Here is a 13,989-nt window from a genome sequence, read left to right as displayed (position 1 = left end):
ATAGGCCTGGGCAGGGGCCAAGCATTATTGGTATGAACTACAGAGAAACACTTTCCTGACGGCTCATTGGCTTAGCTCCTGTATGCACTGGTAATATTCTTAGTAATTTGGGTAATAAGAATCCAAATAGGTGATCTAGGGTTTTTTACCACACTCCTGGAGAAAAAGAGGAAGGTCCACTGCTGGAGGGTTAAGAAATGTCATATCCTGTCCTAGCCGGTTTTGCTCAGTGGATAATGCCTCGGCCTGCCCACTGCTGGGTTTGGGTTCAATTCTGCCTAAGGGCATGTACCTAGGTTGCAGGCTCCTCCCTGGCTGGGGCCCAGGTCAGGGCTCATGCAGGAGGCAACCAATCAAAGTGTTCCTCTCACTTTGATGTTACTCTCAGTCTTTCACTTTCTCTTCCACATTCTCTAAAAATCAATGGAAACATATCCTCAGGTGAGGATAAAAAATATAATAAAGAAATGTCATATCCTATGAAAGACACATCTTGAAAATGCCTAAAGAAAGTTGTCATTTTTTCACGGTAAAGGGACTGGAGTCCGTGTTGATGAAAACACCTTGGTGGCTGCGGTGACTGGCAGTGGCTGCAGCAGCGGGGTGATGGGGCTGGTGCCTTCCCCTGACCAGCCCGGTCACCTCCCAAAAAGGGAGACCGGACTGAGGCTTAGGCCCGCTCCCCAAGGGGAGCAGGGAGTGGGGAGTAGGACATCCCCTGAGGGCTCCCAGTATGTGATAGGGGGCAAGCTGGGCTGAGGGACGCCCCCCTCCAGTGCACAAATTTTTGTGCACTGGGCCTCTAATTATCATAAGCATTGCTGCTATTGGGACAAACATGACAGTTGATTCCGGTCATTTGAATATCCACTGTCTGTTTTAATTTGTCTGTTCGTTTTGACTCTGTCATATGCGCAAACTTCAGTGGAAGTCATGAGAACCTATTATTTTTGCCTGCTCCCTCCTTTACGTTGGAAATATTCTTTTGTACTCAGAGGGACCCTAACTTTGATGTAAGGGATTGTTTCCGTTGCCAACTGTTTTCTTCCTTGCCAAGTAAGAGAGTTGTTTTGAACTCTTCAGTGATGCCTTCCCCAGGATGTTTGCAGATGTGGTTGGGAAAAGTCATTTCATCCCCGACCTTTGCATATCAGGTGTTGGGGTGCCAGGGTGCCGCCTCGCCTGTGCCCCGGCTCTCCGATCCTGATGCGGCTCTCTCTCCCTCCGATCGCCATGGCGACCACCAGGCCGCAGGCTGGGCAGCATCCCCCGGGCCCCCGGGGGTCCCGCCTCGCCTGCAGCCCGGCTTTCCGATGGCTATCACTGGCTGGGGGGTGGGTGGGGGGGGCAGGGCAAAGGCAGCTCTTGCCTGCTGCCTGGGTTTCCGATCACTGCTCTTCTGTCCTTCCCCTTTCGCCTCCCATCATTGTGCCTACGTATGCAAATAAACCGCCATCTTTGTTGGCAGTTAATTTGCATATCGCCCTAATTAGCTAATGAGAAGCGTAGCAGAGGTATGGTTAATTACCCTTTTTGTCTTTTATTAGGATAGATCTTTTAATTGCATGGACTTTTGTAAATACCCCCTTACTATTACATATTATGTTTTAAATAATTAATAAGTATTGACTATTAATGAAATCTATTGGCTAAATATTAAGAGGCATCTTCCTGTATATTATAAGTCTTTTTGCAAGGTTCAAATGATCAGATCAGACTTCCTCTTTGTCCAGTTTGTGTTTATTCCTTACAAATGAACCTCTGTAAGGATCATCTGAAACCATCAGAAAAGTTATAAGATAGTGAATATGAAATGAGACAAGGTCCGATTCTGGATTTTTATTTTTTTATTTTACCTCACACGATTCCTTGGCTCCTCCATGCATTATTCTCTTTTGCCTGAGTGAAAAAGCTCTAAAAATGACAGAGTGTAGGGTGATGGAACTATTTGTCATCCACCAAATATCCCTAACATCTTTTCCCCTGGGGTGGCTACTGAAATTATTTTTACATAACTAATCGAGGTCACACGGGTAACTTTACATAAAATAATTGAAAGCTGCTGTAGAGTCACTTGCTTTTCTACTCATAGCTATAAAATAGGCATGTGTAATTTTTAGAAATTCTGTGTTGGCATCCTGTTATGAATGTAATAGCTTCTAGCCCAAAGCTTGGTACACAATAATCCCTGAGTAAATGGTAATTGCAAATTGTTATTACAAATTGTGGTAATTCTGATGATGATGATAATTGAGATAGTCAATAATGATGCTCCTGAAACAGTGAAAAATCTTCAAATCTCAATTATTAAAACACACCCAGGATATTGTATTTCTGTCAGAAAAAAGATATACATAATTTTCAAAAGCCATTCTAATTAAGTTTGACTAACGGCTAACCAGAGGTTAATTTCATCTGATTACTACATATGTGATCACTTGAGGTGGATTTTTAAATGTGTATAGAAATCTAAATATGTAGGAACAAAATATACTACAACATATTTGAAATTTAACAGCATAATCATCTGCTGAAATTGCTATTTTTGAAGAGCTTTATGTAAGAGAACTATAAAATTGCTGCTATAGTTCCTAAATTTTACTACCATTTGAATATTCATTTATTTCCACAGCAATATCTCCCTGGATAGCAGATGATAAGGTCCCCTTTCCAAGTAGCTATGGGGATAGATATTATACAACTGCAATACTTAGTTTTCTTTCTGTATTTGTATAACAAGAACTGTTTTGAAGATTGTCTGAAATAGGAAACAAAAACATTTGCTTCTTCAGGGATTGAAATGGCATTCCATACTTTGAAACTCTGGAATTTATGGGTTATTGGTATATTTTATATTCACAAATAGAGATGGCCTTTAAAAATGTGAACTTAAATATTCTTAGCACTTATTCTTGTTATAGTTATCATTTTTTTCACTTCAAGTGGCATTTAAATATGCTTCACCATAGATTTCTAAATTTTACTTGAGAAATTTGTATTGTAAATATAGCAGTACTTTCTTCATTTTGCTTATTTCTAAGTGTCTCTGTATGTATACTGGCATATCATCATCTCTTGCTTATTCTTTTTCAATTACAGTTTACATTACATATTACTTTGTATTAGTTACAGGTATACACTGTAGTGGTTAGACAATTATATAATTTACAAAGTGGTCCCCTCCCATTGACTTTTGATGAAATTTAAAAGTACTCTGCTGGACATATTTTCAGCTAGGAAACTTGATAGAAAACAAATATATTTTGGAAATAAGGTATTATATAGAAGCTATTAAAATTAGAAAGTATTTGTAATGTTAGTATTCACCTCATATTCTTCCTTGAGTAGAATTAACATTTTCAAAATTTATAATTAGATTAAAAGTGGTTTATAATTAGGTTAAAATGCCTTTATTGTTTTAAATTTTATAATCTCATTGAGTGATTTAGTGTATACTTTTAGCCCTTAAAACTTACTGATTACTTACCAAGTTCTTTTACAAGGGAACATATAGATAGTATATCCTTGGATAAGAATAGTCAGTGAACAAGGATTTCAATGTAATAATCATCAGTGGGAGTGAGCCTCATTTTGCATTGGAATATATAATAACAGATGAACATCCACACTAAGCAAATTTAGATTATGCCATTTTGCTTTATCCTTTTTTCAATCTAATGATATTTAACAGTTATTGTCAACAGTTGCAGAAGGAATATTAGACTAGGAGTCAGAATATTTGTATTTCAATTCCTCTCTACAACTTCCTGATGATATGACTTTGGTTAAGTTAATAACTTCCCTAGACCTCCCTTTCTTCCTCTTAATAATAATAATCGTCGACATCATCATAGTAGTAATAGTAATACCTCCCCCATATGGCTGATGTGAAAGTTAGATATAGATAAAGCATTCAGTAGTTCAGGATCTATTACATAGGGTATTCATTGAACATTAGCTATAATGCTATATTGCTATTATTATAACTTCCCTTTCTTTCCTCTTCTTCCTCTTCTCTTCTTCCTGGAAGTTAACTGATTCTTCTGCATATTTACCTGAAAACTGTGTAAAATTATTTTGCCCTGCACAAATTAAGCAATGCATATAATGCTTTAGGAAATATTAAGTTCTATAAAATCCAGAGGTGAACATTAATTAAATGTAATGGAGCTACATTTTTTAGATACTAAGTATTTTTAGAAGTAGCTGCTCTCATGGTTTAGTGAAAATACTCTAGGAAAAATTCAGCCTTCCAGATGATATAATAGCTGCAGATAAACTAACATGAGTATCAGAATAAATTAGGCAGACTTTGGCAATTCTATAAATAATATGGCTGAATGATGCTGCTGCTTAGAATATTTGGGAAAAATTGAATTTTTAAAATTGATAATTCTGCCTTATCAATTTCCAGTATGATAATAACAACTCCAGGCTTTTTTCAGGTCAAAAGAGATCCCTTTTCTCCTAAAGTATGTTCTTTGATGTACTTAGACAAGCCTAACAAGGTGATTTCCATTGAACTCTACCCTTTGTAAAGTGTGCGAGCACTTTTGAGAGCTAACCTAAAAGCCGCATTTTTGTTCTTCAGTTTCCAAATGTGACTTTGAAGCAAATAGCTGTGGTTGGTTTGAAGCAATTAGCGGTGACCATTTTGACTGGATATGGAGCTCCAGAAGTAACCTTTCTGCTGATTTTGAGCAACAGGCCCCTCCCTGTGATCATACTCACAGTACTGCCCAAGGTAAGCAATAAGCAGAGACTCTTGGGAATGACCTCAGTTCCCCTTTGGTCAAGTCTGAGAAGAGAAAGAGAAGCTGATAACATTCTATGTTTCCATGAAAAATAGTAGGGCATTTGAGCATTATCCGTTACACTCATGTCGTCTGCATGGGATTATTCCTTTATGGATGGTGGGGGTAGAGCATAGATACATTTTTTGGCTGAGTTAACTTAAATTACCAATGTTTTTGGCATCATTTAGATATAGATCATAGTCTAACAAGCAAATTTGACTAACCATCACTTCCATTGATTTTTCATTGTTGTATGGTCTTAATTTTAGTTGGACATGGAACTTATTTAGTGTAGGGTTAAGAGACAGATGTCTCACTTTATAATCTAATAGGCTAACATATGGCTTGTTTTGTATACCAACAGGGCATTTTATGTTCATTCTGAAGAAAAGCAGCAGCTTGGCACAAGTTGCTAAACTCCAGAGTCCAACCATCAGCCAGACAGGAACGGGATGCACACTTTCTTTCTGGTAAATACTATGAACAATGGTCAATTACCCTAGCAGTGCGGTGCTTGCAGGCACACTCCTGCATTTAGTAGACATTAGGATTTGCCCTTGGTTTTGCTTTAAAAATCGCTATTGCATTAGCTCCACACAATTAGCAGTTTACTTAAGAGCTCATTATCCGTGTTTGTTGTGTTCTTTCTTAAGATGAAAGGGCCTTTTCCCCTTCAGCAATATATTATAACTTAATTAACACTGCTTCTTTCTTCTGTTCTGGACTGAACTCCTTGAGAAATGCTCGTAGGGTCCTGAGAGTCAGAGTATGCACCTCAGCAGATAAGTTTTACAAAGGTGCAGCCACAATTGCTGCAAGAAATAAAGGCCTCCATTAAGATGACTAATTATTTATTGTTGACTGAGTGAAAGAGTGTAAACGTTAAATATGTAGCCTATCCCTATAAGTCATATCCATTTCTTTTGTTTACTCTTTTCCAGGTTTTATAACTATGGCCTGTCAGTGGGAGCAGCTGTGCTCCAGCTACATATGGAAAATTCCAATGACTCCACAGTGCTCTGGAGAGTCTTATATAACCAGGGCAACCAGTGGTCACAGGCAACTATTCAGCTTGGGCGCCTTACTCACCCCTTCCATCTGACCCTAGAAAAAGTCAGCCTTGGCATATATGATGGGGTCTCAGCTATTGATGACATCAGTTTTGAAAACTGTACCCTTCCCCTCGCTGCAGAGAGCTGTGAAGGGCCAGATCAGTTCTGGTGTGGACACACTAAGGCTTGCATTCACAAGCTTCGGTTATGTGATCTGGTGGATGATTGTGGTGATCATACTGATGAGGCTGACTGTGGTAGGTATATTTTTGTCCCTCTCCCACATTTGATAGTGGTGATCTTACTTAAATTTACTGTTCTTTAGTCAATTTTAGTCAACAAAGACGCTAAACATTGTTTGGGGTTGATGAATGTTTTGTGTGATTTAATTAATCAATTAGTCAAAGCCATCTGTATTTATTATGTAGATTTAGAAACTAAATACTAGTGATACAATGTTAAATACAACTATACAGCATCCTTGCCCTCATGGAGCTTAAAGCCTAGGTGAGGAGAGATATTATCCAAATATTTAATAAATAAATATAAAATAGAAGTTTTGACAAGATTTACAAATAGAGGTGATGTGACTTGATGTAATAGCGGCATTGGACTTCCTAGAGTGATGACTTAGCTGAGATCTGAAAAATAGTAAGTCAAAGCATGAAAAAGTCCCATATGTCACCGCATGGCAGAGGAAGGTAGCTAATGTGTGGGTGGGGCAAGGAGAAAGAAGGAATAGGGTGAAGGATAAGGAGAGAGGTGTAAAGGGCAGCCAGATTTGAAGGTCTTTTTAGTCCATGTTAAGGAAGTTCTTCCTTATTTGAAGGTTTTTAAGAAGAAAGCTAATATAATAAAATTGGCATATTTGAAAATGTCACTATGGATATGGTGCGTTATGAATGGATAAGAGAAGACTGTACTTAGGTGATCCATTAGGAAGCCATTGCGGCAGTCAGCAGGAGAGGAGTTGGCAGCTTGTCACAGTGATAAGGATGGAGATGGAGGGACTAAAGTTTTGGGAAATATTTAGGAGGGACAATCGATGAGGTTTTGGCTATAGGGAGCACAGAGTAAGGTGTCAAAGATAAGTCTGAGTTTATGGTTTAAATTGCCAAAAAATCTGTGTGTCTGATGATTGTGTAGCTCTTGAAATTTCATAAGCTTAGCTCCAGAGAGTACCTAATGCACTTGGTCCTGAATATGAATCAGAAGCTAATAGTTGTGATTTTATCTTTTAATTACAAAAATCTACCAGGAAAAAATTTGTATCTTTCATTTTGCAGAAATAGCAACAATACATATTTCAACTATGTGTCTCTTAAGTTGGGAGGCCAATTATAAACCACAGAAAAGCCTTAAAATGCTGGGCACATCGTAATAACCATTACATTAAGAAATTTGTATATAAATCATTGTAGAGAGTTTTGGGTATATTTGATCTTCGACATTGTCAGAAATTTCAGTGCACAACTAATGTTTGAGTGGATGTAAACAGAATCAATGATTTTAACAATGGCTATTATAAGAAGTGTTGCTTGTCCTACATCTAATTTATTATTTGCAAATTCAGAAAGCCTTTTTATCTTTTTCAAGCTTTCCAAATTCCACTCTTTAAAAATGTTTGCCCTGGCCAGGTGGCTCAGGCTAGACTAGAGCATCATCCTGTATGGTTCACCAAAATGCTGTGGGTTCAATTTACAGTCAGGGCATATACCTAGGTTGCGGGTTTGAGTCCCAGTCCGGATGCATATGAAAGGCTACCAATCAATTGTTCTCTCTCTCTCTCTCTCTCTCTCTCTCTCTCTCTCTCTCTCTCTCAAAAATCAACAAGGACATATTTTTGGGTGAAGATTTAAAAACAATGTGTTTTCTATCTAAAAGTAAGCAAATTATCCTCAAACTTGTCAGTATTAACTTTATAAAATATCAGTATACTTCTTGTGACTAAACGTTAATGACAGAAAATAAGTGTCATTAGACTGTCAGTTGCTCTCTCAGCAGTCCATCTAGACATATTACTATACTATAGCAATACATTAGCATTCTAAATCTCTGTATTTCCTGAAGTATGTTTAGGGTCTTGGTCTTTTTTAAGGGCCGAGCTACACATATTCCCTTTTGAAATGAAGACTGAGCATGTAGTCAGTATGAAGACGGGCAACATACAAATCTGTTGGCTTTCTGTCAAAAAACTCAGCAGCTTGACATTTTCCTTCTGCTCTACAGCCAAAGACTGACACCTGGAAAGGACACCATGGGTCCCCAGTTCACGTCACAGCTGGGCCTGATTAGTCACAAGTGAGGAAATAGCAAAGGAAAGCTCTTCTTCCATTTGATATTTATTCACTTGGCTCCCTCCATTAGGTCTAAGCCCCGTTCTCTAGTTTTCAGATACAGATGATTTGTTCTTGCCTGGCTGCATTTATTCACATATGCTTTTATTTATTGTTTGAGTATTTGTTCACCTTTGATGCCAAGTACAGTTGAATAAAGGACAGCTGACATTTATTTAAAAAAATATTAGATTATGTAAATGAAGCTAAAATGAAGTCATTAGTTCTAATTCCAAATAATGTCAAGTGTACATTCTGTCCCATGTATTCTAAAGAAATACTTGGTGTTGACACAATTTTCACATCTTGAAAAATGAATGTGTCCCGATGTTATCCTAGAAATGTAGGTATTTATTTGATAAGGGGCTAGTGCTTCATAAGTGCTTTGAATTCTTCTAGTGAGGACATTAGAAGTTTCCAAGCTCTAATTTAATGGAGCTACATTCCAGTGAGTAGAAAAGATGACCACTGAGGAGACATAGCTAAGAATTAGTAAGACACGGGACATAACACTTGGCATAAGTAGAGACGGGGAAAGGGTGGAATGCTTAGGGCACATTGGGAAGGACAAACAGGAAGTTCATTTAATTTGGGAAATGTGAAGCTTGAGAGATAAGAGGAGTGTAGATTTAAGTTTAGGTTAAATGAGTATATATTCAAGGATTTTGATTAGAGCAGGAAAACGATAATCTGTCATTACAGAATGGTCGTTCTGGCACAGGTGTGGAAGGGGCACTTGGAACTGGGGCAGGATGAAGCCCAAGAGAAGTTTCTCAGAGTGAGGTCTGGAAAATATCTGCTTCATATCATCTGCTACTTTTTAAAAACATGGATTCCTGGGCTTCACTCCGTGTCTAACAAACTAGTACTTGAATAGGCTTTTCTATGTAAGCAATTTTACCATATACCCCAGAGGACTCCAAAAGACTGACATCAATTAAAATATGACTCTTTTTAGTTCTGCATGTTAGAATCATCAAGGGAGCTGATGAGGTATCCTGATGATTGGCTATATCGTTTAGACCAAATATATCAACATTTTTGGAGATGAATTCTGGGTATTGTGTTTTCTGTTTTGTATTTTTAATACTCACTGGATTGGAACATTCAGCTAAAATTGAAATCCACTGAGCCAGAAGTTTGTTGCAGTGAGCCAGCTGTTGAGTTGTGATCATTTGCCTAGAATTATAGTAATAGAAATGGGGAAGGGATGGGCATAAATGGCATATGGAAAATAATGGCCAAAATAATTCCACTTTCAGCCCATAAAATATTATTACTTAATGTATTATCTAGAATTTTTCACTCTTTTTAAAACTTTACTGTTGCAAATTTTTTAGATTAAAATTGCTTACTTTGGCAGGAGTAAAATACCAACTAGTATATTAAGCAGATTTATTTTTGTCTTTAATTATCTTTTGCTATTATTTACTGCCAATTTCAGCACCTGAACTACAATGTAACTTTGAAAATGGAATTTGTAATTGGGAACAAGATACAGAAGATGATTTTGATTGGACCAGGAACCAGGGTCCAACATCAACACTTAATACAGGGCCAATGAAGGATAATACTTTGGGAACAGCTAAAGGACACTATCTCTACATAGAATCTTCAGAGCCACAGGTTTTCCAAAACACAGCTGCTTTACTCAGCCCGATCCTCAATGCCACTGGTACAGAAAGCTGCACCTTCCGCTTCTATTACCACATGTTCGGAAAGCACATTTATAGACTGGCCATCTACCAGCGAATCTGGAGTAACACAAGGGGGAAGCTGCTGTGGCAGATATTTGGGAATCAAGGCAACAGGTGGATAAGGAAACACCTCGACATTCCCAGCAGGCAGCCTTTTCAGGTATGGATAATGGCTTTCATAATGTGTATTGAAAATGCGTCATAATGTCTAAGGAATATGAAGGGTTGCTATATTTTTTAATTTAGAGAGAGTGGAATTTGATCAGAGTTACTTTGATACACATTTATCATGTAATTAAGGCTGTACCAAAGCTTGTTAAGTTGTGTTTCTCCTTGACTACCCCCAATAATGTTTGATTAAAATCTGTAAAGATGGTCACATGGCATTGGAAACAGCTGCAGGGCCCTTCGATTTTAAGTAATTGTTGTACTGAAAGAATCTGGAGGGAAAAAAGAGTTTGGCACCACCTCTGATATTCTGTAAAAAGCTCAGACTCTTAATTATGATATGTTGCATAGTTCATCTAAATATGTCACATTGTATAGGTAGGCATTTGAAATCCAGGAAGAGTGCATGCTTTGTTGGAAAATCACGCAGCTACTCTGCGGCAGAGCTAGAGTTTGAGTCTAGGTCTCCTTACTCCTGGTGGAATATTCTTTACTCTAATTCTCACCTGCCTTCTCCTAAAAGTCAAATTTACAACATCAAGTTCAAATACTTACGTGACTTTTACATATACTATTTGATCTCTCAGCAATTCTCTGAAATGGGTAAGTTAGAGTTCTCTTTTGTCAATTTTATAGATATGAAGAAATAACAGGAAAAATGTGGCTAATTTTCAAAATATATGTGTGCCACCTTAGAAGGGGCGGTCAAAGATTAAAGAAGACAGACAAAGAGAATACAGCTGGGGCTAAATGGATCTCTGACACAGAGAGACCCAGCCTGCAAACTGAAGCTTTATTTTATAGTCAGAGCACACAAAGCTAAACAAGGGAAGTGGTCAACATGTTTACAATGTTCTTGTGAGTTTCACCGTGTTTGGCAGCACTTGCTGCACCTCCCACAGCCCATTAGCTACCTAGGAAGGAACTAGGGAGGACTGTAAGGTTAAGCTTAATGATGCGAGGAGGGCTCTGCCCTCCAAGCTGGGACTTGTTTGTGGCCCTGCCACAGGTCAGTCCAAGGCTTGACCCTATAGCTGTTCCCTACATGTATGAATTCTGTAAAACTTTACCTATTTTGCCCACACTTTTTCTAAATATGTTTCAGAAGGCATTTCCTGATTTTCATGGTGCAGAAAAGACTATAACATAACAACATTATGAAGGAGAACACTGGCATTTAGATACTTTAATTTCTGGAGATCTCAATACTTCTTGGAATGTGTTTGGTGGTTGCAGTGCTGGTCATTGATAATAATTATAAAATTATTTACTATTACCAATAATATATACTAATTATTAAATGGTACATTGGTCTTAATGAAATCACATATAGTACTGCAGAAAAACCATATACAATTGGTTTGTATATGGACATGATATTGTATGTCAAATTAACATTTCCTTTTCCCAAATATATTTTCTTGGCTATTCACCTTTTAACTGGTATATTATTGCAAGTGTGGTTCTGAGAGTGAGATAGTGTCTGTAAGTCTGTGATCTAGGTACTAATATTGTGGGATACATTCATATATGCCAAGCAGTGTTCCTTTTATTCCAGTACTCTGCCACCAGTATAGTGTTCTAACTCTATCCTTAAAATTTCTATCTAATACAGATTACTGTGCTTGCTATCATAGATTGCTCTTGGATTAGCATGCTTAAAATTTTACATCCTAGACAGTTTATTTATCTTTTCCTTTTGAAGAATTCTTTTTAAGAAAATTAAAAATGGTTTTTAATTTTTAAAAATTAAAAATGGTTTTGAAAAATTAATTTCAGAGAGAAGAAGGGAGGGGGAGAAAGAGCTAGAAGCATCAATGATGAGAATCATTGATCGGCTGTCTCCTGCATGTCCCCTAATTGGGCTCAGTCCTGAAACCCGGGCGTGTGCTCTGACTGGGAATCAAACCTGACCTCCTGGTTCATAGGTTGATGCTCAGCCACTGAGCCACACCAGCCAGGTTGAAGAATTTTTATTGCTTTATCTAAGCTGGTTTATCTAATGTGTTTAATAAGACTTGCTTCATTTTTTAAAAAGTTATATAGAATTTCTTAGAACTCACTGCTAATCCCTTTTCCAGTATGCTTTTTGGAAAGGAGACACCTTTCTTTCTCCTAAATTATACTGCCAGCACAAAATTTCCATGAAAAATCAATACAGCAAAACAATTTTTTATGGAACACTGTATGTGGAGGGTCACATTGACATTTCAATAAGAGAAAGTATTTGAGCCATCTTCAATTGTAGAGGCTGTTGAATGAAAATAAGAGTTATTATATCTATTTTGAAGAAAATTTAAAACCATAGTTTCCAAAGAGGTTTCAACTCAATACTCGGCATACTACTGACCTTCTGAAAGGACAAGTTCTAACAAAGGAAACACAAATGAGATTCTTTGTCATATCTGATCTTGCCTACATGTTATATTTTTCCTTATAGTTAAATGAGGTTGTAGCTACATAATGAACGATATTTCATACAAGTACTTATTACCTGATGTTGTTGGCTGACTGTTTTATTAATGATGCACCATAAATATTATATCAGAATTATAACATTTGAAATCAATTTGAATTACTTAACAGTAAAATTCGTTCAACTACTTTCTCACCAAGTGTTTGAAGCCAGATGTACTCTCAAACCTCCAATGTTAAGAATTTATTACTTCATTGGGTTTTCTACCCTACCTCTGGACATGCTGACAGAAAATGTTTTCTTATACAGAATTGAAGAAGAGAGAGAGAGAAAGAGATAGAAATATCAATGATGAGAATCCTCCTTTTGCTTTCCCTTTGAAGACTGCGTTTCTTGGCATGAGGTCATATGGACAGTAGTCACTGATAAGTGTTACAGAAACCTAGTTTAATGCAAGTTATTGATTTTTGGGCACCACAGGAACTAGGACTGACAGTCTTCAGCTCACTTTTTTCTAACATGAGTGCTTTTTCTAAAACGTGTTTTTAAGTATGAGGAAGGCATAGGGAGGGAACATAGGCTTTCAAAGAGAAGATTGCTTAGCTAGACCTCTTAATGCCACAGAACTTTATGACTCACTCTGAAAGAATTCTGTTATGTTAAGGTAACATCTTTAGGTATAAAGTAAAAGAGATTTTTCCCAAGTGGTTTTGTGATGAAATATTTTTAACAATCTTATTCATAATCATAATTTATGTTTTCATTTATGGAATATAGTTTTACATTCTAAATGGTGCATAATATTTCAGTTCTAGGGAAAAGTGTTTCTGAAGTTATGTTGTATATTAAACAGAACTATATTTAATAATGTTAAGTTGACCCCATTTTCCATGAAATTATATACAGAAATGCTAAAAGTTTAATTACATGTGTAGCCTCATATAACATTTTTCTTCAGGGTGTGTATAGTTTCAAGAATTTGCAGTGAAAAGATTTGGATGACTAGCTTTCAGTCTGTGTAGCGACACTCCTAGATTTGTTGCTTACTGAACAGCACAATAAATCTCCTTTTACAATCTTAACTTTCTCATACACTATTTCAGCTGAATTCAGATATAATCACAGCTTATTATGTCAACACTTCATCCAGTCCTGATATAAAGTGATGAACTTGGTTTCCAGGCTGAAGAAAAGTGACTAGAGAAGGGAGAAGAACAGGTTAGATGGAGGTTATTACAAGAGTGTATATAACAGAAAACAAGTTTAATTTCTTAAATAAATTAATTTTATATCCTTCTCCACTTGTTACAGCTTCTATAATACTAAATTTTATCTAATATTTTGACCCTCCAAAATTATAGTAAAATATAATTGTGGAACATTAAGCATTAGAAATATACTTTATATACAGAGGTGGCAAAAGTAGGTCAACAGTTGTATGTGAAACAGAGCTTATTCTTGTACTAGAGGCCCAGTGCACAAAATTCGTGCATGCGGGGTGTGTGCATCCCTCAGCCCAGCCAA

At 37.0% G+C, this 13,989-nt stretch overlaps 1 protein-coding gene across 1 annotated transcript in view; it reads left to right on the top strand.

Annotated features, from left to right (window-relative positions):
- The window catches only part of MALRD1 (MAM and LDL receptor class A domain containing 1), a 496,818-nt gene that overhangs the window by 74,764 nt on the left and 408,065 nt on the right, over positions 1 to 13,989 (top strand). The window contains exons 11-14 of the mRNA XM_023758060.1: positions 4,592 to 4,744; positions 5,161 to 5,266; positions 5,738 to 6,105; positions 9,629 to 10,066. Coding sequence (XP_023613828.1) covers positions 4,592 to 4,744; positions 5,161 to 5,266; positions 5,738 to 6,105; positions 9,629 to 10,066 — 1,065 coding nt within the window. The remainder of the gene's footprint in view (positions 1 to 4,591; positions 4,745 to 5,160; positions 5,267 to 5,737; positions 6,106 to 9,628; positions 10,067 to 13,989) is intronic.

The sequence above is a fragment of the Myotis lucifugus genome, unplaced genomic scaffold, assembly GCF_000147115.1.
Source record: "Myotis lucifugus unplaced genomic scaffold, Myoluc2.0 scaffold_121, whole genome shotgun sequence".
Classification (NCBI taxonomy): domain Eukaryota; kingdom Metazoa; phylum Chordata; class Mammalia; order Chiroptera; family Vespertilionidae; genus Myotis; species Myotis lucifugus.
The sequence above is the reverse complement of the archived record's forward strand: the minus strand, read 5'-3'. Positions and strand labels throughout refer to the sequence as shown.